Source organism: Crinia signifera, chromosome 6, assembly GCF_055691185.1.
Source record: "Crinia signifera chromosome 6, ASM5569118v1, whole genome shotgun sequence".
Taxonomy (NCBI): Eukaryota; Metazoa; Chordata; class Amphibia; order Anura; family Myobatrachidae; genus Crinia; species Crinia signifera.
In genome coordinates, this window is record NC_139222.1 from 216,388,759 (window position 1) to 216,416,415 (window position 27,657).

Here is a 27,657-nt window from a genome sequence, read left to right on the forward strand (position 1 = left end):
AATGGTTGACACAGTAATATTACCATTCAATAAAGCATTGGTGAGGCCTCACCTGGAATTCATTGTGCAATTCTGGCCACCACACCATAAAAATGATATTTATTTAATTTGAAAAGGTACATACAACGGCAACTAAACTGTTAAAGGGTCTAGTGTCCTTGCGCTACGAGAAAAGATTAGCCAGGTTGGGTATATTAAAGATAATAACATGATCAATATCTACAAATATATCAGGGGTCAGTATATGGAACTGTCAGGAGCTCTGTTTACATTAAAGACTGTGGGCCTTATTCAGATCTGCGTGCATTCGCACGCAGTTCCGATGTTGGCCATCTGCGCATGCGCAGACGGGTATCTGCGCATGTGCAGGCATATGGTGCGTGCACCCATGGCAGCGAGGGGGGGGGGCGGAGATGGGCGGGGAGCGCCGGGCTGCCCCATTACCATATGGGAACGCCCAGCGTTCCATGGGCGTTTCCATGAGAACGCTGGGCGTTCTCATGGTAATGAGGCAGTGACCCGGGTGTGTGGGCCGGGTAGCTGACATCACCGGATGTCAGCTGCCCGCCCAGTCACTTATATAAGCGTGCACGCTAAACATCATTCGATGGTCACCGACCATTGAATGATGTGGGCGGACACCCCAGCAAAGCGAATGGATGTTTATGCAAAACATCCATTCGCTGCTGTGCGGGCGAAGCCGCACTTTGCTGGGGGGGCGTGCGTTCGCCGGGCGGGGTTTGGTGGACTCGCAAGAATGCGAATTTGCAGCCGTGCGAATCAACCTCACTCATTCACTGACATATTTTAAAAGTTCACAGGTGGAGCTAATTATTTCACCAGTGATTCTTAATGGAGACCTAAAAAACGTGCACTGTTGAGGATCGAGGTTGAGAACCACTGGGCTAGACAAATTTCTAGCGTAGAAAAACATACAGACTTACACCCATCGGCATAATGTACATTAAGAGGACCGGTCAGTGATATATTGGCCATTAAATAAGGGCTTGTCTACCTTAAAATGACTCAGTTACATCACATATATTTAATATGGTTGAACTCGATGGACAATTGCCTTTTTCACAAACTATCACATCACAAACTATGTATCATCTATGGAAATAAAATGGGGATGATGATAAATACTCCTCTGCTCCAGCAAGGAGATCTGTAAAACATGCACTCGACTAAAATTGAGAAGCACTGATCTAAAGTGACCCTGTTGTGCATGACCTTACACTTATCTATGTTAAACCACATATTCCATGTCTGCCCAAATCCTCAAGTTTGTTTAAGTCCCTCTGTAAAACAGAGACATCCTAATTTGTTTTGATAACCCTACACAATTTATTTTCATCCTAGAAAATGGACACTTTACTTCTATATCACAAATAAATAAATTGATGAGAAGTGGTCCAAGCATCAAACCCAGTGGTACACCACTTAATGCTGAAACCCATTTTGAAAATGAACCGTTCACCACTACTCTCTGTTCCCTACCAGTTCATCAACCAGGTACACATGATATTTCCTAGACCCAGCTCCCCATTTTATGCATCAACCTCCTATGAGGCTCTTTATTGAAGGCCATCGTAAAGTCTAAGTAAACCATGACCACTGCCTCAGCTTTGTCCACATTCCCACTAACTTCCTTATAGAAACTAAGTTCATTTGGCACGTCCTATACCTCACAAATTCATGCTGATTCATACTAATTAGTTTATTTTGCAGTACATATTCCTGAATATAGACCCTTAATATTCCCTCTAATAATTTCCCTACCACCGATTTATAATTACGTGGATCCATTATCTTTTCATTTTTAAATATAGGTACTTCTTCTGCTGATCTCCAGTCCCTTGGTACTAAAACAGATTAAATTGAATTTACAAAGATCAAATGCAATGGCCAAAGCAAGCGGTTCTCAAACTGTGGGATCTGACCCCAAAGTGGGTCTTGATAGGCAGGCTGATGACTTCTCTGATCTCAGTCTGGGATCAAAGGAGTCTGAAAAATCAGGTGAATAACTTCAGACTCCTGGAGCGAGATGTAATAGGGTGCGATTTTTTGTCATATTTTAATATCACATGCAAAACAATTGCACATTTAAAAAATAACCTTGCAAATGTAATAGAGTGCGATTTTTTAGACACAGTTGGAATTCGCATGCTATTTAGTGCAATTTTTAGTAAGGAAAAAGTGCGTTTTTTTTAGTAACAAATACGTGCGACATTTAGTATTTTTAGTAATGATAACGGCTGTGGCATGACACCGCGGGCTGTTGGAGCCCGGTGCTGGTTCCAAAATACGGAGTACCCCCAATTTTTTTGTCCCCCATATTTTTGGAACCAGGACCCGTCCGAGAGTCCGGGGCTGGTTTCTGAAATACGGGGGACCCCTACGCTTTTTGTCTCCCGCATTTTGGAACCAGGTCTGGCTCAATGAGCCTAGGGCAGGTTATGTTCAGGAGGGGGGACTGCACACACATTTTTTAAGACGGAACCATGCACAGATCTGATGATGATGGGTCTGTCAAATTCGCCAGTCAGAACCTGGTCTATTATTTTTTTGCAATTTTTGGTAAAGTTTTTCCAAAATCTCACCCTATTACATTTGAGAGTTGTATACTTTATAATGTGAAGACATTTGGATGCGAATTGAAGTGTGGCAAAAAGTGTGATTTTAACCACAATTTGCACCCTATCAATTGTGTGATTTTTGGAAAACGTGCAAAGTCGTCCATTTTTGGCCATAAATCGCACATGTCTAAAAAATCGCACCTTATTACATTTCAATCCTGGCATCACTGGCTTAGAGATCTGAGGAGTCATCAGCCAGACTTCCTGTCACCCACTGCTTCCCTGACATCCCCATAGCCTTTATAGCAAGTATATGTTTTACAATTTTGCATTAATATATTAAAATACACATGTAGGGCAGGGACTTTGAAAGGATCTTATCTCTGCTTTTGTTTTAAGTGATTCCGTTAGCGTAACCTCACTCTGTGTATGTGCGGTCTACTGACTACATGAATTGGTGGCAATTCTACTGGAACTTGCTGGGGTCCTGTAATCTTGTTTATTGTCTGACAGGGTCCCAGAGCAAAATAGTTTGAGAGTCCCTGGGCTAAGCGAATTCCAAACACAGTTCCATTAGTACCCTTGGATGGCTCCCATCTGGTCCTGGTGATTTATTTTGTGTTGATTTTGCTTACAGACATCCTTAGCAATAACTTCTATATTAAGTAATGCAGTGTTATCGACTGTGTTGCTTATCAGTTCCCTCCGCTTGCTCTTCTCTAGTAAATACAGATGAAAATAAGTTCAGTTCCTCCGCCTTTACCTTATACTCAATAATCCATTCTCCTTTGCCATTTATTATAGGCCATATATTCTCTTTTTTTAACCTTTTACCATTAATATATTTAAAAAACTTTTTGGGTTAAGGTCCATACACACTGGGGGCAACTATGCCCAGCACCAATGTTCCCTCTAATTTTACGAAGGCTGTGTGCAGCAAAAGATTTTGGCTGTGCAACTTTGGAAGAAAATTTAAATTTTTGTGCGTCACTTATATATAACTGGAAAATGACGTTTAGCATTTGTGTTAACTTTGCTTCAAAATGATATTAAACATTTAAACATTCAAAACACAGCACACAATGTAGTTAATGGGTGAAACACACATTAATCGAGTCCACAACTGCAAAAAGGGACCAGTGCTGCTTTGTGCACTCTGTTGTAATGTCTGTGCGCACGCTCGTCGAGTTGTGTGCGCGCGCACGTGCGCACAGCTTAGAGGGAACACTGCCCAGCACCCAGCATGTATGGACAGCGATGATTACATTCAGCGCTAGGGGTGGAATGCCACTCAGTGCATACACACTGAGTTGTTTTTCCCCCTGCCCAGCGCTGTCAGCAGGAGGAGGACGGCTTTGAATAGCGCAGCGCTATGCAAAGCAGTCCTTAAAGCCGCTCATCTGCTGGTAATACAAGCAGATGAGCGGCTTTCCCGGCGATGATGCGGGAGCGCGCAGCAGCGCTCACCGCCGGGGCATACACACTGGGTGGCTTTGAGCTGAACGCCGCTCAAACATGCTGTTTGTAGTCGCCTAGTGAGTATGGGCCTTTACTTTTAGTTTTGCTTTTAAAGCAAAATTATTTTTGTTCTCATTGTTTCACTTGTAATTCAGGGTGGACATGCGCTTTATATTAATGTTGTCATACAGGGACCCACTTAGAGTGCTTACCTATTAGCGAATTGAGTGATGAGTAGGAGCTGACACGTCTCATCTTATCGATGGTCTCAAAGGACAAGATGTATTCTTCGTTATCAGGACTCCCCAAGGTGCTGCTCGCGCTGCTGCTGGTGCTAAGATTCCCAGGAGAGAAAGCTGCAATACCGCCCCCTGAGTAAAAACAACAGAGTAGAAGAGACTTATAAAATTGCGTACATGGAATGTTGCTTTTGTCACGTTGCTGTACTGTACTGCTACACAAAGGTCTAGTGCCCAAGGGCTAGATAACAATGACCATATGGATGATTTTATGATATGGAACATGAAGGTGCACCTAGTAAGAAGAAGGTACATTCCGTTACATACCTCAGCATATTTCACTTTAATGATAGAGGTGTTTGCTGCGTTATTTGCAATAATTTGTTTTAAAATATATTATTTAAAAGGAAAGACATGGTGCTGGACATCCGGAACACTGCAGTGAATAGGATACTGGTTTACTTGGCAGTGGGCACTGGCTTTAATTATAATAAAATGACTGGGGTGTCCTGCAGTGCAAACACCACCACCTCACAATTTTAGCATCTAGCACTTAAAACAACAAAACAATCAATTGTATTAGACAGTAGTATTTCAATTCTATAGTTTACACTGGAGTATTAGGTAAATATAGATCTCTGTATTACTATTATTATGTCATATCTATATCTCATTGCTGATCCTTTTCTGCGTGCTGGAGGAATATTTTTCTTGTCTAGAATAACTCCTTCATTTCATGCACTTGAGTAGGATTATTAAATCGATTGAACAGCTACCATTCTATATTACTAGTAGAAAGATGTAATGCCATCATTACAGTAATATTAGCAATCATTTATCAGTCACAAAGCATATTTCTCATGTCATCGTTTAAAGGGCAAGGCAAAGGATCTGCGTGTATTGATTTGAACATATTGAATTTTGTGTTTGCGTGTTGGTTTAACTTCCTTGACTTTAATGCTACTTTATCATGAAAAGACTATCCAGACATGTACTATACTGTGTATGAATTGTCATTTTACAATTTACTATTAACACTGTAAAGCAACAATCTTTTGGTGTAAACCAGGTGCATAAACGGTTGTCTCCAGGACTAAAATAGGTGCATATGCAGCGCTGCACCTTTGTATAGGTGGGTGCATTTAGTTCTTGTGATTTAGACACAGATCCTACTCAGCATGTGCCCCTGTATGGTAACTGGTGACCATATATAGATATACAGGGCAATCTACAAAAACTAAAGCCCCGTACACACAGTGCGATTCCTTTTCTATTCAATCAGGATCGAATCGCAAGGCACAGTGGGGCAGATGTATTAAGCTTTAACAAGAGATAAATGCAAGGGTGATAAGGAGAGATAAACGCCCAGCCAATCACCTGCTAACTGCTATGTTACAGCCTGTGTTTGAAAAAAGTCAGTAAGGAGCTGATTGGCTGGACGTTTATCTCTCCTTATCACCCTTGCATTTATCTCTTGTTAAGGCTTAATACCCTTGTTAAGGCCCCAGTGTACCCATTCGATTTTGACTATATATAGTATAGATCCATACTATATAGCCTTGCCTGGACAGTCTATTTTTCTATTTGATATAGAAATGCGTCTGAAAACAGTTCAATTTGATTTTGACTATATAGTCAAAATCGAATCAAAAGTGACCCTGAATTGCACCGTGTGTGCGCGGCATTAGACATTGGGCAGATGTATTAAGCCTGGAGAAGAGATAAACTGGAGATAAAGTGGAGATAACATGGAAGAGATAACGCACCAACCAATCAGCTGTGTTTGAAATATGACAGTTGGGATCTGATTGGCTGGTGCGTTATCTCTTTCCACTTTATCTCCAGTTTATCTCTTCACCAGGCTTAATACATCTGCCCCATTATGAGGTAACTGATAAAGAATTTTAGGTGTTAGAAGGTAACATGTAAACATTTATAAATATGAGGTAATTGGCAAACTTTAACAGATCTTATAAGACAATTTGTAAACAATAATAGACATTATGGGGTAACCTAGTACATATTTTTATACATTATGTGGACATTGTTAAACATTTGGACTTCATGGGGTAAATTGTAAACATAGCTATTCATTTTAAGGTAACTTGTAAATATTTGACATTGTGAGGTAATTGATAAATATATGTATATATCATTGTGTTATATACTGTATGTAGATACTATGAAGTAGAGGTTCTCAACCTACAATAAAGGTTGGAAGTCACTACTGTAGGGTTATTCAACAAGTCTTGGATACAGTAACTTCATTGTTTTTAACATGTACTACTATGACTACTACTATACATATATGTGTATATATATATATATATATATATATATATATATATATATACATATATAAATATATACAGCACATGTTAAAATTTACAGATTGCATTGTTTGCCTAAATTCAAATCTTTTTCTCTGTTCCAAAAGAATGAGCTTGATGAGGGGAAAATGGTTCTTTCCAGCCAATATTTTTACAACCATCTTACCCTCTTCCGTCAGACTGAGGTTTTGTAGAGACTTGTTCAAGTTTCGAGGGGTTGTCACAGCCCGGATGTTCCCGTAGGAACTGACAGATCGCAAGCGAGGGGTGCTGGGTGCTTCCCGCACAGGAGTCAGACTGCCTGCCTCTGAAATGTGGGCACCAGGTTATGAACATACAATACGAATAGGGAGAGTCTGTTAGAAGATATTTAACCAGCAGCACCTACCCATGGAAGCTGGAGAGGGGAGGGGATAGTTCTTCTCCTCTTCCATGAACTGAAGCGCAACCGTGCAGAAGTTACTCTCATACTGTACAACTAAGTGGCTGAGAGCTACAACCAGCTCCTGGGATGACAAGAGAAAGGGATGAAAAAAAAAATATTATAAAGATGAAGAAGTACACGATGATGGACATGGACATATATTACAAAGCTGAAAACATACTGTACACATGTTGTAGTTGTATGTAGCATCATTAGCAAAGGGAACAAATACAGGGAGTAGCACATCAAAATAAAGTAACACGTTTATTAATATTACATATAAAAGTTCTATATTTCTTAAAAAATATCACTTTAAAGTGTGGTCAAAGCCAACACACAGTCTAGGAAGCCACTTTGTGGGCATAAAAATTGCTCATAAGAATACAGAAAGGCCTGAGAGGTGTTACGTGTGGTGGCCAATCAGCTAAACCAATATTCCTGAGAATGCAGTCTTACCCCATTCACACCAGAAATGCAGGGACAAACCCGGGAATTCAGTTCCCGGGACAAGCAGGGACATTCCCGGGTTTGGACCCATTCACACCAGAAATGTCCCTGCATTTTCTGGTGTGAGAAGGGGGGCGGGAAGGAGGTCGGCAGGAGGTGGGGAGGAGGCGGGCAGTCGGCGGGATGGCGTCGGCGGAGGTGGGGAGAATACTCACCCCGGATGCTGGTCCTCCGCACAGGCGGCGGCGCAAATGACAGGACAGGCGGCGGATGAAGATGACGCAGCACTCCGGCGCCCTCACTGACGCCAGAGAGCTGCGTCCTCATCATCCACCGGCTGTCCCGTTATTTGCGACCGCCACCTGCATTAATTCCCGTCGGACAGGACACGGAGGACCCGTGTAAGTATACCCTGTACCTTTCACACCAGCCAGGTCCCCGGGTTGAACCAGGGAACAACCCTGGTACCTAGCCGGGGTTGAAATTAGCCCGGGATTTTGTCCCGGGAACCTTTCACACCAGCGCTAGTACCGGGTTGTTCCCGGACTCAACCAGGGAATTTAGGCTGGTGTGAATGGGGTATTAATTGACAGGCAATTAAGGTCACCACCTATGAGTCTCCTAAGGGACATTTGTACTTTACATCACATGGGTGCAACCACTGTGGACCTGAAAAAGTCTCTTATGTAAGTCACTGGTTATTAGTGACAAGAACACTAAGGGGGGTATTCAATGCAATTCAATGGCCGTGGATTGTCGCGTTCCCGGTCGTTTACACGGACACACCACTTTTCGTCAGTCGGCAGGCGGGACATTGAATCCCGCCTGCCGATTTGCTGTCGGGCAAAACATAAATGGGCCTGGATCACTGCTGTCAGGAGGGATCGACAGCCATAATCAGGGATTGAATACCACCCTAAGAGTGACTCCACACACAGCACAACAAATACTTTACGCTCTACTGGTTTCCAAGCACACTTCCCACCCCTTCGGAATAAAATACCTTGCGGACCATTGCGCTGCCATCATTAATTAGTTGTGCCAGCATCATGGCCACATTGTGATCAATTGTTGTGGAATGATCTGTTCTCTCCGCTGAGTTTCCCACAAAGGTTCCAAGAGCAAACACTGCCGCACTGCGTACCTGTGTATCAAAGAGCAGGTTAGTATGCCTCTTCAAAATGCATTTAATGCATGGAAGTAAAAAGAGGTTTCCTAGTCATTTCTGGGGAACTTAATACTTTTGGCTAACCTCTGGAATGGGGTCAGACAAGAGACTGTAAAGCTTTTCATGAGCGCTGTCACGAACACCACACCAGCGTGCAGCATCAAAGTTCTGCCATATTCGACCTAGACAGATAGCAACCCACTGGCGGAGAAGTGGGTGAGGATCATTAAGTTGCTCCAGGCAGATTGCAATCAAGTTTCCCTGCAGGCAGGCTTCCTGATATATAGAAAATAATATATGAATGTTATTAGCAAGAGCATATTGACATTGTTCCGATTAAAGGCACGGTTATATCTTCACCTAGCATTTCGTACATGAGGAGTTTATCATCATTCCTTCATAGTTTAACAATAAACAATGTCTATAGACCTGATTCATAGTTGGACACTAATGTTACCTTAAATGCGAGTTTTTAGGATGTGAAAAATGTAATTTAAAAAGCCACTGTTTAAATAGAGACACCAAACGGATGCTTTGCAACTGTATACACATTTGTACCAGCGACGCAGATAAAGGCCAACACTGACTCCTCAAGTAAAGGTGCCCACACACGGTACAATATTTCTGTGCGTTTTGAACTAGATTGCATCACACGCCAATCACATATTAAAAACTAGTATGGACACGTGCACGTTTTTAACACCACTCCCAGTTATTCTTCACAAAGTGGCAACTTCTTTTCAATCACTTGTAAATGAATCCTCCCTACAAGCATAATCATAAATCAATCACTGCGTGTGAGTGCATTGAGTTAGGCCTGGTATGCCCACCAACAATCTCCACCATCTCCCCTGCCTACCCTACCAACAACCCCCAGCCCCTCCCCTGCCCACCAACAACCCCCAGCCCCTCCCCTGCCCACCAACGACCACCAGCCCCTCCCAGTGTACTTTAGCGTAGAGATCACTTACCTGGCCGGTAGTGTAATTGTTCACTATAACTGCCAGAATGAAAGCAGTCATTGTACGGTGTTCAGCCTGATAGAAGAAATGAAATAAAAGAACATGCTAATAATGGCTGCATTACATAGTTCTATATTTAAACATCTAATTAAAGTGTTGCTAATATCAATGAAGCAATGGTGCTTACACTAAATGACAAAACAGTTCAATATTAATCTTCACACAACTAACCTAAAAAATAGCAATTTCTGAACTTCAAAACTGCAGCCCAGACGTTCTTTTGTGACAAACTCCTGATAGATAAGAGTTTTTACATTCCTGGAGGAGTCCAGTTGTTTTCTATACTATATTCTGTAATGGGTTTATTTAATAGACAATATGGGTAAAAGGGTGTAATTGTTCAATTACTTTATAGTTTGGCCAAAGGCATAAATAGGGAGAGCAGCTCAGTACAAGTGAAAATAAATAGAATGCATTCAACTGCCAGACAGCCGAAATAGCACAGACGATTCTTACCGGCATGTATGGATCTGCCAGAACGGAGAGGAAGTATTTGTGCCCATTATCTTTCACCAAATCTGCCTGACAAGACTACGGTTGAGAAAAAAAAAGGGTACAATTTATTATCAATTACTATTAGTGTTAAATATCAGCACATACTTTTTCTGGGCAAATTTGTTGTGATACAGACAAGTCTGTCTCTAATACAAATCAATCCACAATGTCACGCCCGATGGTATGCCGATAGGAAGCCATAGAACTTACACTGTCCACCGCAAGGATTTTGGCCCAAATGAACACAAGCAGCGGTCGTAGCTCACGTGCAGAGCTTTGCAGCAATTTCAGGACATAGGGGAAAATCCCCACAGAAAGGGCCTGCAAGAGAAGAACTCGCCTTACTTATTCGACTTAGCCAGAAGACAATAATCAGGCATAGCAAATGAAACACACATTGGGATTCCCACAACAATAACTTAGGGGCAAAATGTGCAATAAAACATAAAGTTACTGAGTTTCACTAGACGGGCACTGGATAAATAAAAGAGAATTGATGACTGATTATTGAGCATTTTGCAGCTATATACAATGTTAGTAAACAAGCTACACACATTCCAAATAATAGAAGTGAACTGGAATGGCTAATGGTAACAGATCCGTAAAGGTTCTAACTGGACAGTATCAAAGAGTGCCGTTCCTATTGGAGAAAGCTTCCCATTTACTATATCAAAGGTACAAACCTGAATGATTTCAATCCTCCAGACTTCATCTTGGGGGCTTAATCAATAATCATTTGAACCATAAGAAATAGGTGACATCAGAGAGACAAACATACATAGGAAAAAAACATTAATAAGCCTTTATAGCGCAGGTAATTAAAACTGAAGAGTCGTGATTGCTTCTTTAACTTGAATTTATTGTGATCTTATCACAAGGTGACACGAGTAGATGGACATCAATCCACATTTGGCTCATCATAATAGGATATGTAGATTACATTTCATCGGAAAACTGCCCTTTCCTCAGCCAATGTTTATGTCTGAGTTCTTCTCAGCCTTTGATCTGTGACACACACAGTTCTTGATTACGAAATCAACAAGTGAAGCCCATTAAGTAGAACACGGACTGCACCAATTAAAGTCATAATACAAACATTGGCAAAAACACGGTCTTCAAATCGTCAATTTGCCTGTGAAAAGGTTCAATAAAGTTTATGTGCATCGCATTATGATGAGCCCAATGTGAATTGATATCTGTCTACGTGTTACCTTGTGATGAAATATACATAACAACTTCAAGTTAAAGAAGCAATTACAACTCATCAATTGTTAAGACCTGCACCAGGAAGACTTATTAATACTGGATATTTATTGAGAGGTTCTTAGATTCCTCTTCCTTAAGAGCAAACACAAGCCATTGACTGGAGGGTTTTTTGAGTCTATGGGTGTGAATCATTTCCATTCAAACACAGCAAAAACACCTAATCCATTCACTAGGCACCACAGACACCAGTGAGGAGCATACTTTGATGATGTTCCATAGTTTTTAATGAATGGAAAAGGTCACAGCTGTCAGCTGTTCCCCTGCCTTATGCGAGGTAGAGAGTCAGGCTGGGCAGGATGCACATTACTATGACCTGTCCTCATCTGCATCACACCCTACCCACTGATGCACAATGTCACAAAGTGCCTGCTTGTGCGCTGGTAGTGTTAATGATGAAATACGTGTCACCCCAACTACCGTGCAATGATGCTTTTTACATCACAATGATAATCACGCCTTCATCACATCATTTCTTGAGAGTCTATGATGACATTTTAGGGATATCTTTTTAAAGGTCGTAGACTGTGTGATAAGCCGGTTGATTTTCGTTGAATCAACACGCTAGCTATCTCCTGGCTTGCTATTTTTTTTTTCATTCTTTCACATAATACCCATAATGTGCAGGTCACAGATGAAGAAATATCAAAGTCCTCCAGTAAAGCCTCTTAGAAAAAACTCTGCTTGATGACACACATTTCTATTCAATGAATGATCTTTTGAAGGCTGTGCTTGCCGGTACATTTTGTGGAAAGGTAAAACGCATTAAACTATAATACAGGGTTTCCATCTTCATATGGGTACCCTCTCTAAATCAACCTTCTTTCTTTAATGTTTTGTAAAAACAAATAAAACATATGAAATACTTCCATTCTGTACTGCAAGATAAAACAGAGAGGAAAACACATATGATAGAAAGCAAAAGACTCACCAGGCTCACTGCCCAGGGACCCAGGTCCAGAAATCTACCCAGCAGGTCCAGGGCTCTGAGGCGATGAACTTGACTCAGCAACACCTGGAGGAAAAGCAAAAAAACATACAGAAGTTGGCAGATCATTAGAGCTACTGTCTGTAGTCATATAAGCAGAATGTTCAAAAGAGCAGAGTATTTCAGGACACGCCATATTGACAATGTGGAAGGTTAATAACCCGTCTACTTATGCCACCATGTAAAATTGGACAGGGCTGCCTTTTTTTAAAAAAATGCTTTGATAATGTGAAAAGGAGAATTGAGGGAATTAGGAAGTCTCAGGCTGGTAGTTAGATAGAGGAACGAGCAGGATTCCTTAACAGTAGTCTGTAATAATGTGTCCAAATGATGGTGGAAGACTCAACTACACCTCTAGTTAAAACAAATTTATTACGCCCAACTAATTCAGAGACTGCAGTTACAACTATGCATTGTACTAATAAAGTATTAGATGCAGCTCTGGGGTGGTGGCAGAGGACAGAGTCACCATGAAACATGCCAGACCCTGCTACAAGGAGTGGCCAAGCATGCCCTGGCATGCATACGGATGATTGGTGGTCAGGATGATGGCTATTAGAATACTGATGCTGTACCCTTAACTCCAACACCCCGCCACCTAAACTTAACCCACCACTGCACCGCAGCCTAACCATAAACCCCCTTCTAAGTGCCTAACCCTAATTCTCCCTAACTGCAGCCTCACCCTTACCTCCCCCCTGCAGACTAACCCCAAGTTCCCCCACTAGTGACTAAACCGATCCTCAACACTAATGCTAACCACCAATGGTTATTCATCGTTTGGCATCTCGGAAGTCGAGACTCCAGGACTGGCAATCCATTTGCTGTTGGTGGCAGCTTTACTTGCAAGGTTTAGCAGTTCTGTAGCCTGACAATTTGCAACTACGTAGGAATTAGCGTACAAACACGAATTAGGCCCAGTTTGTTATTACATAGTCTTGTTTCCAATAGGAAAGCGTAACAGAATATGCTGGCACTACATCAGTATACTGTACAGTAAAAGGCTGCCATCTGTGACAAGCTTGTGGTAGTGACAATGGAATGGTTATATGGGTATATATATATAAGGGTATGCACTGTAAGGCCTAACAGGAGTTTTTGTAGCATAAAACTCTCCCCTATTAAGAGAGCAGTGTCCTGGAATTGTGTTGAAATGAAATGTGATGCGGGAAACACCGTTCATTCTCATGAGACACTTGAATTGCAAATGAGCCTGGGTCCAGCTAAAGCAGAAAAGCACAGAGTGTCTTCATTACAATGAAATAGAGCAACACCTCCAGCTCCTGAAGACACAGCGACAGTAATTTATTAGCCTACAGTAACTGGCTGGAGAAGGAGAAGAGCACAGAATAGGACATAGTGTAAGGGGAGAGCAAGGAGCACTCTATGGCAAGTGATGGAGGTTGGCAGATGTATATTATATTGTGGTTGGCAGAGGTTGGTAAATGTAAATTATATTGTGCAACTGAAATATTTATTACTGCAACACAACAAATGCAACCCAACTGGCATGAAGTGTGACTTGGAATGCAAGAGATCTGTCTCACTCTGAGGTACAAGATTAGCTGGCAAGCCCTTAAGTCTAATACAAATGTGCTGCAGTTACGCTAAACAGTCCCTCTTGGCATGACAGGTCAGGTGAGAATCCAAGAGGGTCAGGTGTCTTAGCTTGCGAAGCATTGCGTTGCAAATATGACACATTTATCTGCAAAAAGGCAACATTAGCAGAGTTGCACAGAACATGTAGGCATATTCCGCTGCAAGGTCTATTTAGAACATAAATAGAAATCTTTAGAATACAGCTACCGGATAATTGCTTCTGTGCACAACTGTGGAGTCACAAGTGACCCAAAGACATGAAATGGTAGTCACACATGGATGGATCCTGACAGTCATGCTTCAATCAAGCAACACACTTTGAGACCAGATGGCTCCACATTGATGGTTGTCATCATCTAACCAGACTTTTGAGCATACCCAGCATGTATCCAAACTATTAAGTTCAGATGATTAGGACAATCAAGTTTGTTACATCGTGGCATCAAACTTACTGCCCAATAGTGCCAGGCTAGTGTAATGTGCAGATGATTCAGTGTGCTTAGCAGTGAGCAGGCCTATGAAGATGAAGAACTTATAAATATTAGATACAGTCTGCTAGAGAGCAGATTTATCTTTAAGATTATGGTGAGGACTCCAGTAGGTCAGAACCCGGTTTCCTTTAGAGCTCACATAAAAGAGACTCCCCACTTTGTAAGAAGCAGTCTCTTATGAGTGATGCTGGCTTACCTGAAGGACAATGGGTAGTTGTTCTGGAGGATTTCGGTTCTCAACCCCCATGGTTAACCAGACTTGAAATGCAGTCAACTGCTCGGCGAAGAAAGGGCTATGCTGTAATAAGAGATCAGGCAACAGGAAATCGGTGAACATATGTCCAAGCATTTTACATAAAACTATGAGACATTAAGCAACACCCCTGAAGTACATAGGGCAGACCCAATTCAGCCACACATTGATATGTTTAGCATCATAGAAGGCACAGTGTTACAAGAAACATAACTGTAGGTAGCATCACAGCAATGCCGAGAGGGGAGGCAGAACAGATTACAACACATGAGCGTATCTACCTACAAGACAGAGAAGATACAGTGACAGCAGCCGACTGTCACACCAAAAAATATGTTCACTTACACGAAAAGCTGTACCCTCCTCAATGATAGTAGGTAATTGGGAAAGGCATATATCAACAGCCAGATCCCACGCCTGCCTGTTTGGAAAAAATAACAAGAGTAAAATTAGACCATTTTTGAAGTAATATCCCCGCATATACCTTGGCTATATACCAAAGTGATCTCTGTAGCTGTATTTGTTTGCAGAAACATAAAGGTTTGTACATTTCCTGATGAGGAATATTTTATTCTAAAAACACTGCAACCTCCTACCATAAGGCGCCATATTTTTGCAGGCTACTTTTCTAGACTTATTTCAAGTGCCCAGTGCCCCACCCCAACCATTTTGAAAAACAAGAAACCTTGATGATTTAATATAAAGCTGTTCAAATCCAATCCTCCGCCTAGGTAATCCACCCCTCATCCGCACCACCACCAATAGGGAACCAAAAGGATTAAAAAAAGAGGAAGAATAAAACGTATAAAAATACTGCAATATAACAGCCTACTTATTACTGCAAGAACAAGTATTTCAATCATACGGTGAACCAGTATGCAATGGAAAGGGTCAATTAATCCATCTCTTGAAAGCAACACTATTTAATAACTGTGAATATTATAGATCAATACATCCAAGAATTAAAGATGATCTTTTATTAGGCCAGGAATGATAATGTGATGTTTGATTTAATCTTTGTTCCAGGTGCCTGCATGTTCAGAAACTATCTCAGATTCCTTTTGATCTTTTAACAAAGGCATGGTAGACAAGTCTAGCATCGCCGCCATTTCCAGCATTCAGGGGTCTCTGTTATGGAGCGATATACAGCAGCAATGTCACCATCCAGTGTGCTTTCATCAGAATCAAACTACGTCTGAGTCTATATTAATCCTTTGTGTGCCAACATCTCAGTGGGAGATGTTCAAAATACCACCCAAAAATGCCAGCGTCGCTCACATTTGTTATATAAATTCAAATTAAAAAATGTGTAAAAAAGATAATATTTCCTATAGAGGGTATACAGTACATTACAGGTCATTATCATGAATTAAATATATTTTTTTGAGTGTGTGGAAATTTTTACATCTATTTTGACAAATTTACCTGGCAATCAAAGGGTTCAAAGAATTGCTGTGAATATACAGTATCACTAGGCAGGCACATACACTGCACAGTATTAAGCATACCATTTACATATAGGGACATATACACTGTGCAGCTCTCATCCGACCGTGTGTATCTGAAACACTGCCGCCTGTTGCCAGCAAGTGAAATTGCATCTACTAGCTTTTGAAGCATTAGCTTCGAGCGGGCTTACTAGTAATATAATATGCTTATAAATTCATTATGTCAAATCTAATCTTTGACCCCTGAGACTGAAATATGGAACCATGATGAAAGTTGACTCTTTCCACTAACTACTTTTTAACTTGCCAAAGCCAAGTCTCATGTAGCTATCTAGTAATATATGACGGGACAGTGATCAGTGCCCTGCAGTGTGATCTGCTGAGCTATTTAGGTCACTGTATGTGCTACAACACTCAAGGTCAAAGCGCTGAGCTCCAGAGCCAGTGAGTGACAGGAGATTGGCTTTCACTTGCCAAGATTAAAGGTAAATCTCCTTTAAAGACTTCTAAGAAAAAATGATCAAAAATCAATGCATTCATGTTAGCCTCTGTAATCCCAAGCAAAAAACACAAACACACTGAAAATATTTTGCATCGAAATGCTGCAAGGTTATTTCTATTTTGGTTAGAAAACTTATTATAAAACCAGGAATTAAAATATATTTAAAAGATAAATAAACGGCAAGCAAAAAACCGAGAACATACAAAATACATGAAGGATTTACCACATGGCATGCATGAAAGTAGGGGGCAACCTGGGGCTGCTCACTGGCGTGCAGTTGTAAGACCTCATGATTCTTTCTGCCAATAAGAAATTGCGGAAGAGGCTGGCGACCAAAAGGTCCTGTCGGAAGAGCTTCTGGAACAGGTCTGAGGGTGTAAACCAATATTTAGTTAAAAAAACAAAATAAAACATTACCTAACCTGACATCAAGATGGGGCGATAATATTGGAGAAATGAACCAGTGGAAAAGATACCCACAGCAGCCAATCAGCATTGACTTAGCATTTATTAAGTACAGTCTATAAAATGATATACTGTAGAATGTTTTTGATAAAGAAGATCTCCACCACCTTAACCTGGAGTGAGGAATGGCTTTTGCGGTGTTTCAAAGAAATAAAATAATGTAAGAGGACAATTCAATTATTGTCCTCAGAATGAGCTCCCATGCTGTCAGCACAGCACATGCTGTAGGGGTGTGCTTCTGCCCCGGAGGGACGAAGGGGGAAGGTATGGGGGGGGGGGGGGGTGTCAGACTGGGGCCTTCACCGGCCCCTTCAGCAAGCGGGCCTGGGTAATGAGTACCCGCTCCCCTCCTCTATGGGCTGCAGTCCCCCAGGTAAAATCTACCACTGTCTCTGCCTAAATGAAGCCAGATGCAGTCTGTGAGACTGTGCTGGCTTCAATGTGACTTGCAGTGACTTCCTACTGGAAGTCTGACCTGCCAGTCACTCAGGTCAGTCCCATTGGGAGGTGTTACCTCCCTCCGGGATGTGCCTCTGTGCGCAAATGCGGGGCATCCCCCAAAATGGGTTCTGCATGCGCAGTACCGCGGACAATACTGCGCATGTACCGGACCCGGGGACCTGATTAAGCCTCCGGGGGCTGCTGCAAAGGCAGCCCATGGAGGCTTGGGCCAGTGCAGTATGTATGAATTTACTGCGCATGTGCTGGCCCCGTGCAGGGGACCGGCAGCCTGGATCGGAAAGGTGTGGGGAGTGCGGCAGCGGCAGCAGAGGAAGGGGGGGGGGGGGGGCGGCGGCGCATTGCGGCAACCCCCCTCCTCCAAAAGGGTAAGAGCCGCCACTGATAATTACAGAATGCATACGCCTCACATGTACAGTGCACAGCACTAAAAGAAGGGAAAAGGGCAGTATATTGTTGAATCAAGCCCCATGCATTGTGGAATGAAAGATCACTGTTTTCTTATGTCACCATAACCGCAGGCCAAATTAATAGCATTGTGCCCCATTGTTGCAGCATTTGCTTACCAGATGTAAATTCATTGGGAAGTCTAAAGTGATCTCTAAAATGCAGACCTCAGATGGCACATTCACAACACACCTCCTGACAAAGCAGGCATTGCTAGGAGATGTGTATATGAGGACCAAATCTCTGTGAGGGGACTATATAAAAGATTGTTCCAATATTAACAAACCTATCACTTTAAAGCATGCGTAAAAACAAAAACTGTGTATGGTAGATTTGCTTTGCAGTAACCAGAAAGAAAAAAAACCCCACCACGGAAAAAAATGAGTGTATGAGAACATGGCTGGATTGTGCAGATAAGCTTGTGTGTCCTTGAAAAGCAAAGAGCGCATTAGAACAAGACACGTGTTATATGCAAATCCGTGCATCGGAGTCTCACTAGAATAACAGGGGAAGCAGATGAGCAGACAGTGAATCAGTCCATCGGCAGGATGATGGTTGCTGCCACTATACCTCTTGGCAGAACATTCCACGCTATAGTGTCAGTAATTGCTGTGAAGATCCAGTTCAGCTCTCCTAGCGGCGTCCTTCTGTCATTCAAACGCCCGGGAATCCTAAGGGTAGCAACAAAAACATAAGCTGTAGCACAAAATGATCTGCTTACATGGGATGGTAAACACACACCCTGGTCTATTCAACCAGCAAAAATATCCAGGACTGTTTCAGAATTTCAGTCTTATAATGGAAGGTCAAAAAAGCAGGACACATTCTATGTGATGACTGTGGAGATACAATGTATTATCTCTTCTGTTCACGGAAAGGTTATCCCTGTGTGATAAACAGATTGTAACGTAGCAGAAAAAGGAGAACTAGCGCGGAAAATACTAATTGCTATATTAATGAGTTAACTGCAACATTTGCTAATGCATAATCTAGTTATAAACATGAGCTGGCCTCGTCTGTGAAGCGAGACACAACCTCGTTAGTTACACCTAGACAGATCAGCTCGTTCAGCAGTCAAATCGTTAAGACTGACAATGACTGAACAAACATGAAAAAGCGCAACGGAATATGCTGCGCTATAAGAGAAACTGTTAATAAATAAACAAACATGTCATCATAGATGTCATCTTTCAGATCATGTTCTGTTTTAAGGCAATGGCTTTGGCGGATGCTAGCACTACGGGTATGGATCACGGGATAGACAGCAACTAGGTCGACAAGCAGTAGGTCGACACCACTAGGTCGACGTGCAGGAATGTCAACATGACTGAAAGTCGACATGGGTTAGGTCGACAGGGTCATTAGGTCGACAATCATTAAGTCGACATGAGGTTTTTACTTTTTTAGTACCGAATGTGGACACATATCCTACAGACTTTTGTAGAAGAACCTGCACCCAATCAGATCAACTAAGTGTTACAGCGACATTTCATGAGGAGGGTTTGATGGAATGAAAGCAAGCAGGAGGCCACAGACAGAGGGGTAGATGTATTAAGCATGGGGAAGAGATAAAGTGGGAGGTGATAACGCACCAGCCAATCAACTCTTAACTGTTGTTTTTCAAGCATAGCTGATTGGCTGGTGCGTTATCACCTCCCACTTTATCTCTTCACCAGGTTTAATACATATGCCCCAATGTTTCATAGTGAAAAGAGCAGGGTCCTACAATAACATTCCATGGTGGGGTCACACACAGTGGCGTAACTATCGTCCCGCAGCCCCCCGCTGTGGCGGGGAGGCGCCAAGACTATTATTACTCACTAGCTGCCTTCTGCCGCCGGCGCTTTTGCCTGCACCGGGTCCCACTCCCAGCTACTGCTGCAGCCGCAGCGCTGCTAATACAAAAAGTGACACTTGGAAAATGGCTTCGCCCATACCGCAGACAGTTTTTCGTCTGCTGTATGGGGGGGCAGCCATTTTCCAAGTGTCACTTTTCATTAGCAGTAGTAGCCGGGAGAGCTGGGATCTGGTGCAGACGGATGCTGCCCGAGGTAACACACACACATATATACACACACACCGCCACACCCTGGCATTTTTGGCAGAATTATTAGTTACGCCACTGGTCACACGCACATCAAAATGATACCAAGTCCATGTATGCCACTTGTTGATTAGAAAATCAGGGTGCAACAGCACTAACACTGACACCTGTTGGGTTGGGAACAGAATATAAGGGATCTGGAATACTGGCAAATAATATTTTTTTTTGCTGGAATAAGGGCAACAAGCAATTAATGTGTTCCATGAGGTTCTCTATTTACTTACAGTATATACAGCTAGCACAGAAACTCACATCAATAATTTCAGCTGCCTCTCTGCGTGATTATTGAACAATACTGAGAACATCTGCAAGATGATGGAACAATACACACTTCTGCCATGTGTTCATTAATCTGCCAATGGCGTTCACAATAAAACATGTGTCACTGGATTGCCCGGTCACTTCATCAACATACAACGGGTAGACTTAACTGGTTTCCTAAGATAGACCCATAGCCGGCATCTAGATACTTACCAACTATGGAAATGGCAGAGCAGTTTCAGCGGTTACTGATAAGTCACTTGTCCATCACAATCCACTGTTATGCTGTCCTCAACCTACTACTTATCCTCTGTGTTAGTCCTAATTGTCCACATTTTACAAATAAATAGACTCATTTAGCCCTATTAGTCTTTTGGCTGTCACAGAACTAACAAACCGATGAATCTCCTGCTTATGGAGTCAGCTGTCAGTCACTGTGTGTACATGTGTTTGTGTGTGGGAGGAGAACCAGCTGACATCTGGAGCAGATCTTCCTCCTGCTCCCTTGTATCTCTCCTGACCTACTCTAGTGCTGCGGTGTGACATGCCCCTGATCCTCACAGTGTTAAGACTACTAATTAAAATGCAATAAAAGAGTGCACTGTACGTTAGTATTTTTCAATGGGTACATACACAGTCATTTTATTGCAGCCTAATATGAGCAGTCTGTGTATTATGGCTTTCCCACTGGGGAAAGTCGCCATTTGCCATATTTCAACATGAAGAGGTTAAAGGCGGCTATGGGTAATTTTCTTGTCAGGTCTGCTGTCTAATTAGAAAACAAACTGCTTTGCTCGCTTTAAAGTCAGCTGAAATTGTGAATTATGGATCCCTAGGTGCAGAGGCACCATCAAATGAATGTGGATGGAGAGGGACTCAGCTAATTGATATTTCTGGCACGTGTCGGGGAAAGGATGGATGTTTAATAAGGGGGATTTCCAGAACAGTATTTGATTTACCTTCCAGGATGCAGGGGAAGGCTACTGCACACACGTACACACACACACTGCCTACTCAAGTTCCCTGTGCTGCAGCAAAGATTTATTAACCCACAGTATGGTGAATGCTAAACTACTGGACTTGAAGATGCATTAACTCTTGTCTTCATGACAGGATAAAAAAAAACGTTGGAAAATAAAACATTTAGATAAACTATTTCTATTTGAGCAGACAAAAAAAGAAAACGAAAACGATTTGGCGCATAAAACAAACTCTAATGTATTACAGGACTTAGCGACATTTTTTCAAGGTCTTTAATCGCGGTCTGGAAATCATAGTTGTGCAGACGGTTTTAAGAAGAGTAACAGCAAAAGGAAATAATTTAGGACAGAGATTAGGAACAGTGCAGATGTTCCTTTAATGTCATCCTTCTGGCTGATATATCTGGAGTGAAAGCCGCAGTCTGTACAAAATCAGACTGCTGTATCTTTACTCTCTTCTATTCATGCTCCTGTTTAATCAGTAACAGCAGCATGTGCCGAGATCGACAGGTGGAATAATGCAGTTGCTGACATAAGGTATGCGGAGTGCAGGCTGCACCGAGGAAATACTATACATTAATGGCAGGCCACATTCAGTAAATGTCAGGGCATGAAATCTCGTACGAGAGTGGATCACGGTGTGATATAACAAAGAATGTAACAATTAGCACATGTTTTGTACACAATTCCACTAATATTCAATAGACACTGCTTAAAGGACACAAAGAAAATGATGAGACTTTCAATGTAGTGATCTGCAGAGAACCAATAGTTCATTCCGTTCCAAATACCCACATTTGCTTAATATTTATTAATCTTCCAATAATGTGTTCCTCGCTAAAGCACTACAGAGGTACAGTAGCTGCCGCCCAATGGTGTGCAGTCAACATTGTGATATGTTTATTACAACCTAATTCCTAAACCATGGATATAGTTCACTCCACTGCAAGCTGAGAGAGAGAGAGAGACTCTCAGCTTGCAGTGGAGTGAACTACTCTATCCATATTGTGGTTACCGCCCTGTTGGATTTAAAAAAATTGATTATCCACTTGCGAAGTTCGGTTTATTCCGTTGATACGGATTTCTGGTTTCTTTTTAAAAGAACATTGAATTATCTCAGGGAATTTGCTCCCTCTACTGTTTATCGATTTTAATACATTGTTTGTGATAAGGAATACCTTCTACACTATATACCTCGTATATGGTATTGCCCCTGATGAAGTCGTGTTGACGAAACGCATTGGGTTTAAAAAAAAAAGGAAGGTACTCTTTACCTAGAACGGCGCCCGCGATGTCCATCGCGGTCATCGGGGGTAAAAAATCGTGGGCATCGCGGCCATCGCATGCACTAAAAAGTCGGGTGCGACGCGACCGACACGATGGCCGCGATTTGCCATAGGGAACAATGTTAAATTTTTCAATGGACGCGATTTTTCACTTCAATGCCTCAATGGACGCGATTTTGCCATAGGAAACAATGTTAAATGGGCCACAGAGCCCAAATAGCCACCCTGAACTGTGAAATGGCCCCCACAATTGTTAACGACACCCCACGATCAACGTGAACCCGAAGCGTGGCGAGCACAGTGAGCCCGCGAGGGGCGGCGGTACGCGTCCCCCGACCTTTTCATACCCCCACTATCCACGTCGGCGTGGAGTTGAGAATAGAATAGTGTGGCGAGCGCAGCGAGCCACCGAGCCCGAAGCGTGGCGAGCCCCGCGAGGGGACGCAGATACCTGTGAAGCCCGCGAAGGGACGCGTTTACCTGTGAAGGTATCCGCGTCCCCTCGCGGGGCTCGCCACACTATTCTATTCTCAACTCCACGCCGACGTGGATAGTGGGGGTATGAAAAGGTCGGAGGACGCGTACCGCTGCCGCTCGCCACGCTTCGGGTTCGCGTTGATCGTGGGGTGTCGTTAACAATTGTGGGGGCCATTTCACTGCTCAGGGTGCCTATTTGGGCTCTGTGGCCCATTTAACATTGTTTCCTATGGCAAAATCGTGGCCATTGAGGCATTGAACTGAAAAATCGCGTCCATTGAAAAATTTAACATTGATCCCTATGGGAAATCGCGGGCATCGCGTCGGTCGCATCGCACCCGTTAATGTAGTGCATACGATGGCCACGATGCCCGCGATGGGCGCCGTGCTAGGTAAAGAGTACCAAAAGGAATTACATCTTGAATGAAGTCTACATTTCATTGTCGAACATCAGAAACCCGCTTCAGAAGATATAGGATTGTGATATCATACTTATTATTTATATGTACTAGGTGGTACTGTTAGAGCGCACTCCAGACAACCTCATATATATATATATATATATATATATATATATAGATAGATACGTGCATAGACCGCACTCACACTTAGTTATTTGTATGTAACTGCGGGGTGCCAGACAAGAGATAAACGTAATGAACGAGTATCCCAGTAATAGTCCGAGGTGTATCCACACCTGTTGAGGTGTGGAATGTCAGGCACTCGCCTAATAATAATCAATTCAGAAGGTCAGGTAAAATCCAAAGATTGTGCAGTTTTATTTCAACTATCCAGTATAGTCATATTTGTCTCATGAAGTAAAAGAATATGCCCCGACGTTTCGGTCCTGGGTAGACGGACCTTTTTCAAGGAGCCTATAACATTTATAACATTGCATTCAGTGAACAATTGAAAACAGCACTAAAACACATTCAAATGAAAACAATTGGTGAAAAAACAAAGTCTTACTTTTCAATGAAAGAGACTAGCAATCAACGGAGATCAGGTAAGAAAAACACCCATGGTGCCTGGAGCTGCTGCTAAATAGCACTGCCCGGGCCCGGCTATTTATCCCCCCTAACAGCTGATTAGACAGAGCGTGGAAACCGCGTCCACGCTCTGACAGCGCTACTTCCGGCGTCACCGGAAGTTCGGGACCGGAAGTCGCGCCTATTGACCCGCATCAGTGGAACGCACGGCAGCAGCCGTGCGTGTGTGTATGTTTTGAAACAGAGCCGCGCGAAGCGGGTTCCGTGTGCTTTTAACTACATAGTATCATAATGTTAATACAGGAGAGGGGAAAGCCGGGGGTTGTTTACAATCGCCAGCATTTGGTGTAGGTGAACTAAATTTCATTTAAAAGCGCATGCTAGTTTCAGAGTCCCCAACGTACCCACGATTGGGAGAAATAACCCCACATTCTGCAGCCGCTGGTGTGGGGTGCTTAATAAATGTTCATTGGACCTCATGGTATTGGTAGTTGAGGAAGTAGGGACTGAGCTAAAAAAGATCAAAAAGGACATCGATGACTTCAACACCCTACATCTATCTACAATTAAAAATAATAAAACCAATAACCTCTTAGAGAAAATCGGTACTCAACTTGAGACCTACAAAAACGACCTGATCTCTTTTAAAAGGAGCAAATTGGCCACAGTTACGTCCGATTACCAAAACCACTCGGTTTACCGATGGTTATCAGGGGGTCCCAATACCAATACCAGAAGAACCCAACGACCATACAAACCGAGACGACAGCAACAACAATACTCCTCCAACAAAGGTTCCTCAACATCAGCATCAGCCTCTGACACGGATTTCTCAGAACACCAGTCTGATTTTTTAGAGGAAGGAAATCGCAATACGGGAAAACCTCCCCGACGCCCAAGAGGAAGGGGCGCAGACCACACCCTCGCCGCGGAGGTTCTCGGAAAAAGAATCAGGAAACCAGTCCTGACCTGATCTACAACTTATCTTCCACTCCACTAACATCTGCAATGACATCGGTTTTATCAAAGGGACTATCATTTGTACCTACATCTACTCATGATAAATTCGAGACTTCAATAGACATATTTAAATTCAGTCGCAAACTCTGATTGCGAGAACAATTTGGAGATTCAGAGACCCCAACCAACAGATCTAAGTTCAGACCACCTTCCATCTTCGACCCTAGCTCGACAAATCCGAGCATCAAGACCTTCAATAGATTAGTCGAACAAGACACCCAACGGCTCCCTGAGAAACCTCGGTTATTTAATCTTAATATGGAGGAACGGGTCGCCCTAAATGAATTGAAGAGGAACACTAATCTGGTAATAAGACCGGCCGACAAGGGGGGTGCTGTTGTCCTTCAAGACTGGCAACAGTACCATGATGAAATTATGCGACAACTCGCCGACACCAACACCTATAAGCTAGTGAAACAGAATCCAATTCCGGAGTTTAAGAGACAAGTGGACAACTTACTCCAAAGAGGACTTTCAGCTGGTTGGTTATCTTATACCCCTTTTACACCAGAATACCGGATCGGACTCGGGAAATTGAACACGGGATATTGCCAGGGCATGCCCTGCCTCAGACCCCATTTACACTGCACTTCAATCCGGGTTATTCCCGGGTAAGGCCCTTTCACACTGAAAACGGATCAGCCCTGTCTTTCCTTGCTGGTGTCATTAAAAATGGACCTTTGGGCTGTTTGAGATGAGGTCACAAGAAAGGGAAAAGGGAGGGGGTGGGTTCTGCTCCCAGCATTGCAGCAAAGATGGCAGACGGAGTAGCTGTGTTGCAGTTGCAGACATGATGGTGCAGATCAGGTTTGGGGTCAGCCAAAGTGGAACACACTGCGTGACAGCCAGTGTGTGCTGCAGCAGATGAGGCTGTAAACACAGTGTGGAGTGTGCTTGCAGCACAGAGCGTGGTAACGCTGCTGCTGCGCTGCTACATGCGCCCTGTGCGGGTCTCCAGCAGATTACATCATCTGCCAGAGCTGCAGAAGCACCAATCAGCTCTTTGCGCCCCTCTACCCACCAAATAACCCGGATAATGGCCGTTTACACTGCCCTGAGCCCCGGATAAGCCCCGTGTCCGACCCTGAACATTTGCCGGGTCAGATTCCCGGGGAACAGTACCCGTGTTATTTTTTTTCACCCCATTTACACCATGCCCTGCCCCGGACTGGAGCGGCAATATCCCGGGTCCAAAGTCTGGTGTAAAAGGGGTATAAGAAGAATCATGAGTTTTTAACAGTCAACTTTCCGGTATGTCCTATAATTTACACCTTACCAAAAATACATAAATCAGTGACTCAACCCCCGGGCAGGCCAATCATTTCCGCTAGAGCCTCCCTACTTCAACCTCTGGCGAAATTTGTCGACCATCACTTGCAACCTCTGATCACCACTAGTGCGACAAATATTCGAGACACGGAGGATTTAATAGAGAAGCTTAAACAAATTGATCTAGTGGGGGAGCTATACCTAGCTACCATGGACGTTAGCTCTCTATATACCGTCATTCCTCACAGTGATGGCCTTCGGGTCCTCCGGGAGAAATTGGATGAGAGACCCATCTGTACACCTCCGACAACTTTCTTGACTGATCTGGCCCATCTTATATTAACATGTAATCATTTTTTATACAATAACAAGTACTATGTGCAGGTATCGGGTACCGCAATGGGCTCGAATCTAGCCCCTGCTTATGCAGGATTGTACATGTGCGATTATGAAGCCACCAACATACTAGCGAAACATCAAGAGCACATTAAGTACTACAAAAGATTCATAGATGATATCTTTCTCATTTGGTCCGGTACACCCGAAGAATTTCATGAAATGGTCTTTGAATTGAATAATTTATCCAGTCCGATCAGACTCACACATGTCATCGAGCCAAAATCCATAAACTTTCTGGATATCACGGTGACTCTCTCGAATGGTATTCTGCAGACTAGTGTATACCGCAAAGCAACAGATCGCAACACCTTGCTTTCCGTTGAGAGTCAGCATCCGCCTTCTCTTAAGGAGAATCTCCCCATATCTCAGTATATGAGGGTAATGAGGAACAACAGCATGCCTTCAACCATGGAGATCCAATTAACTGAGATGACTGACAGATTCATTCAAAGGGGATACACTAAATCCACTCTTGACAGATGCTTGTTTAAAGCTCGACGTAACATCACTATTAAACAAGCTGGATCCACTGCAGTAACACGTCCTAAAACAACATCTAGGATGATCTATGTCAACACATATGACCACGCGTCAGCCGACATCCAGAAAAGTATCAGAAAACACTGGCCGATTGTCGCCTCTGACCATACATTAAAACTACAACGACTCGGACCACCAATGATGGCATACAAGAAAGGGCCGAACCTTAAAGAAATCTTGATGAGACCCATGGCAACACCAAGCGTAGAACAAAACACCACCTGGTTGCATTCCAGGAGACCAGGGTGCTTCCGG

General features: G+C 42.9%; 1 protein-coding gene across 5 annotated transcripts in view; it reads right to left on the reverse strand.

The window, feature by feature from the left end:
* Positions 1–27,657, reverse strand: part of RPTOR (regulatory associated protein of MTOR complex 1) — a 370,661-nt gene that overhangs the window by 47,908 nt on the left and 295,096 nt on the right. For 4 of the 5 annotated variants that reach the window (XM_083148831.1, XM_083148829.1, XM_083148830.1 and 1 more), the window contains exons 8-20: positions 18,648–18,748; positions 16,930–17,074; positions 15,102–15,177; positions 14,700–14,801; positions 12,357–12,440; positions 10,373–10,483; positions 10,124–10,198; positions 9,617–9,682; positions 8,730–8,921; positions 8,481–8,621; positions 6,995–7,112; positions 6,773–6,913; positions 4,250–4,408 (exon numbers count right to left, since the gene is read on the reverse strand). In XM_083148831.1, the coding sequence (XP_083004957.1) occupies positions 4,250–4,408; positions 6,773–6,913; positions 6,995–7,112; positions 8,481–8,621; positions 8,730–8,921; positions 9,617–9,682; positions 10,124–10,198; positions 10,373–10,483; positions 12,357–12,440; positions 14,700–14,801; positions 15,102–15,177; positions 16,930–17,074; positions 18,648–18,748 (1,511 nt within the window). The remainder of the gene's footprint in view (positions 1–4,249; positions 4,409–6,772; positions 6,914–6,994; positions 7,113–8,480; positions 8,622–8,729; positions 8,922–9,616; positions 9,683–10,123; positions 10,199–10,372; positions 10,484–12,356; positions 12,441–14,699; positions 14,802–15,101; positions 15,178–16,929; positions 17,075–18,647; positions 18,749–27,657) is intronic. The other variant, XM_083148832.1, reaches the window with a different exon arrangement.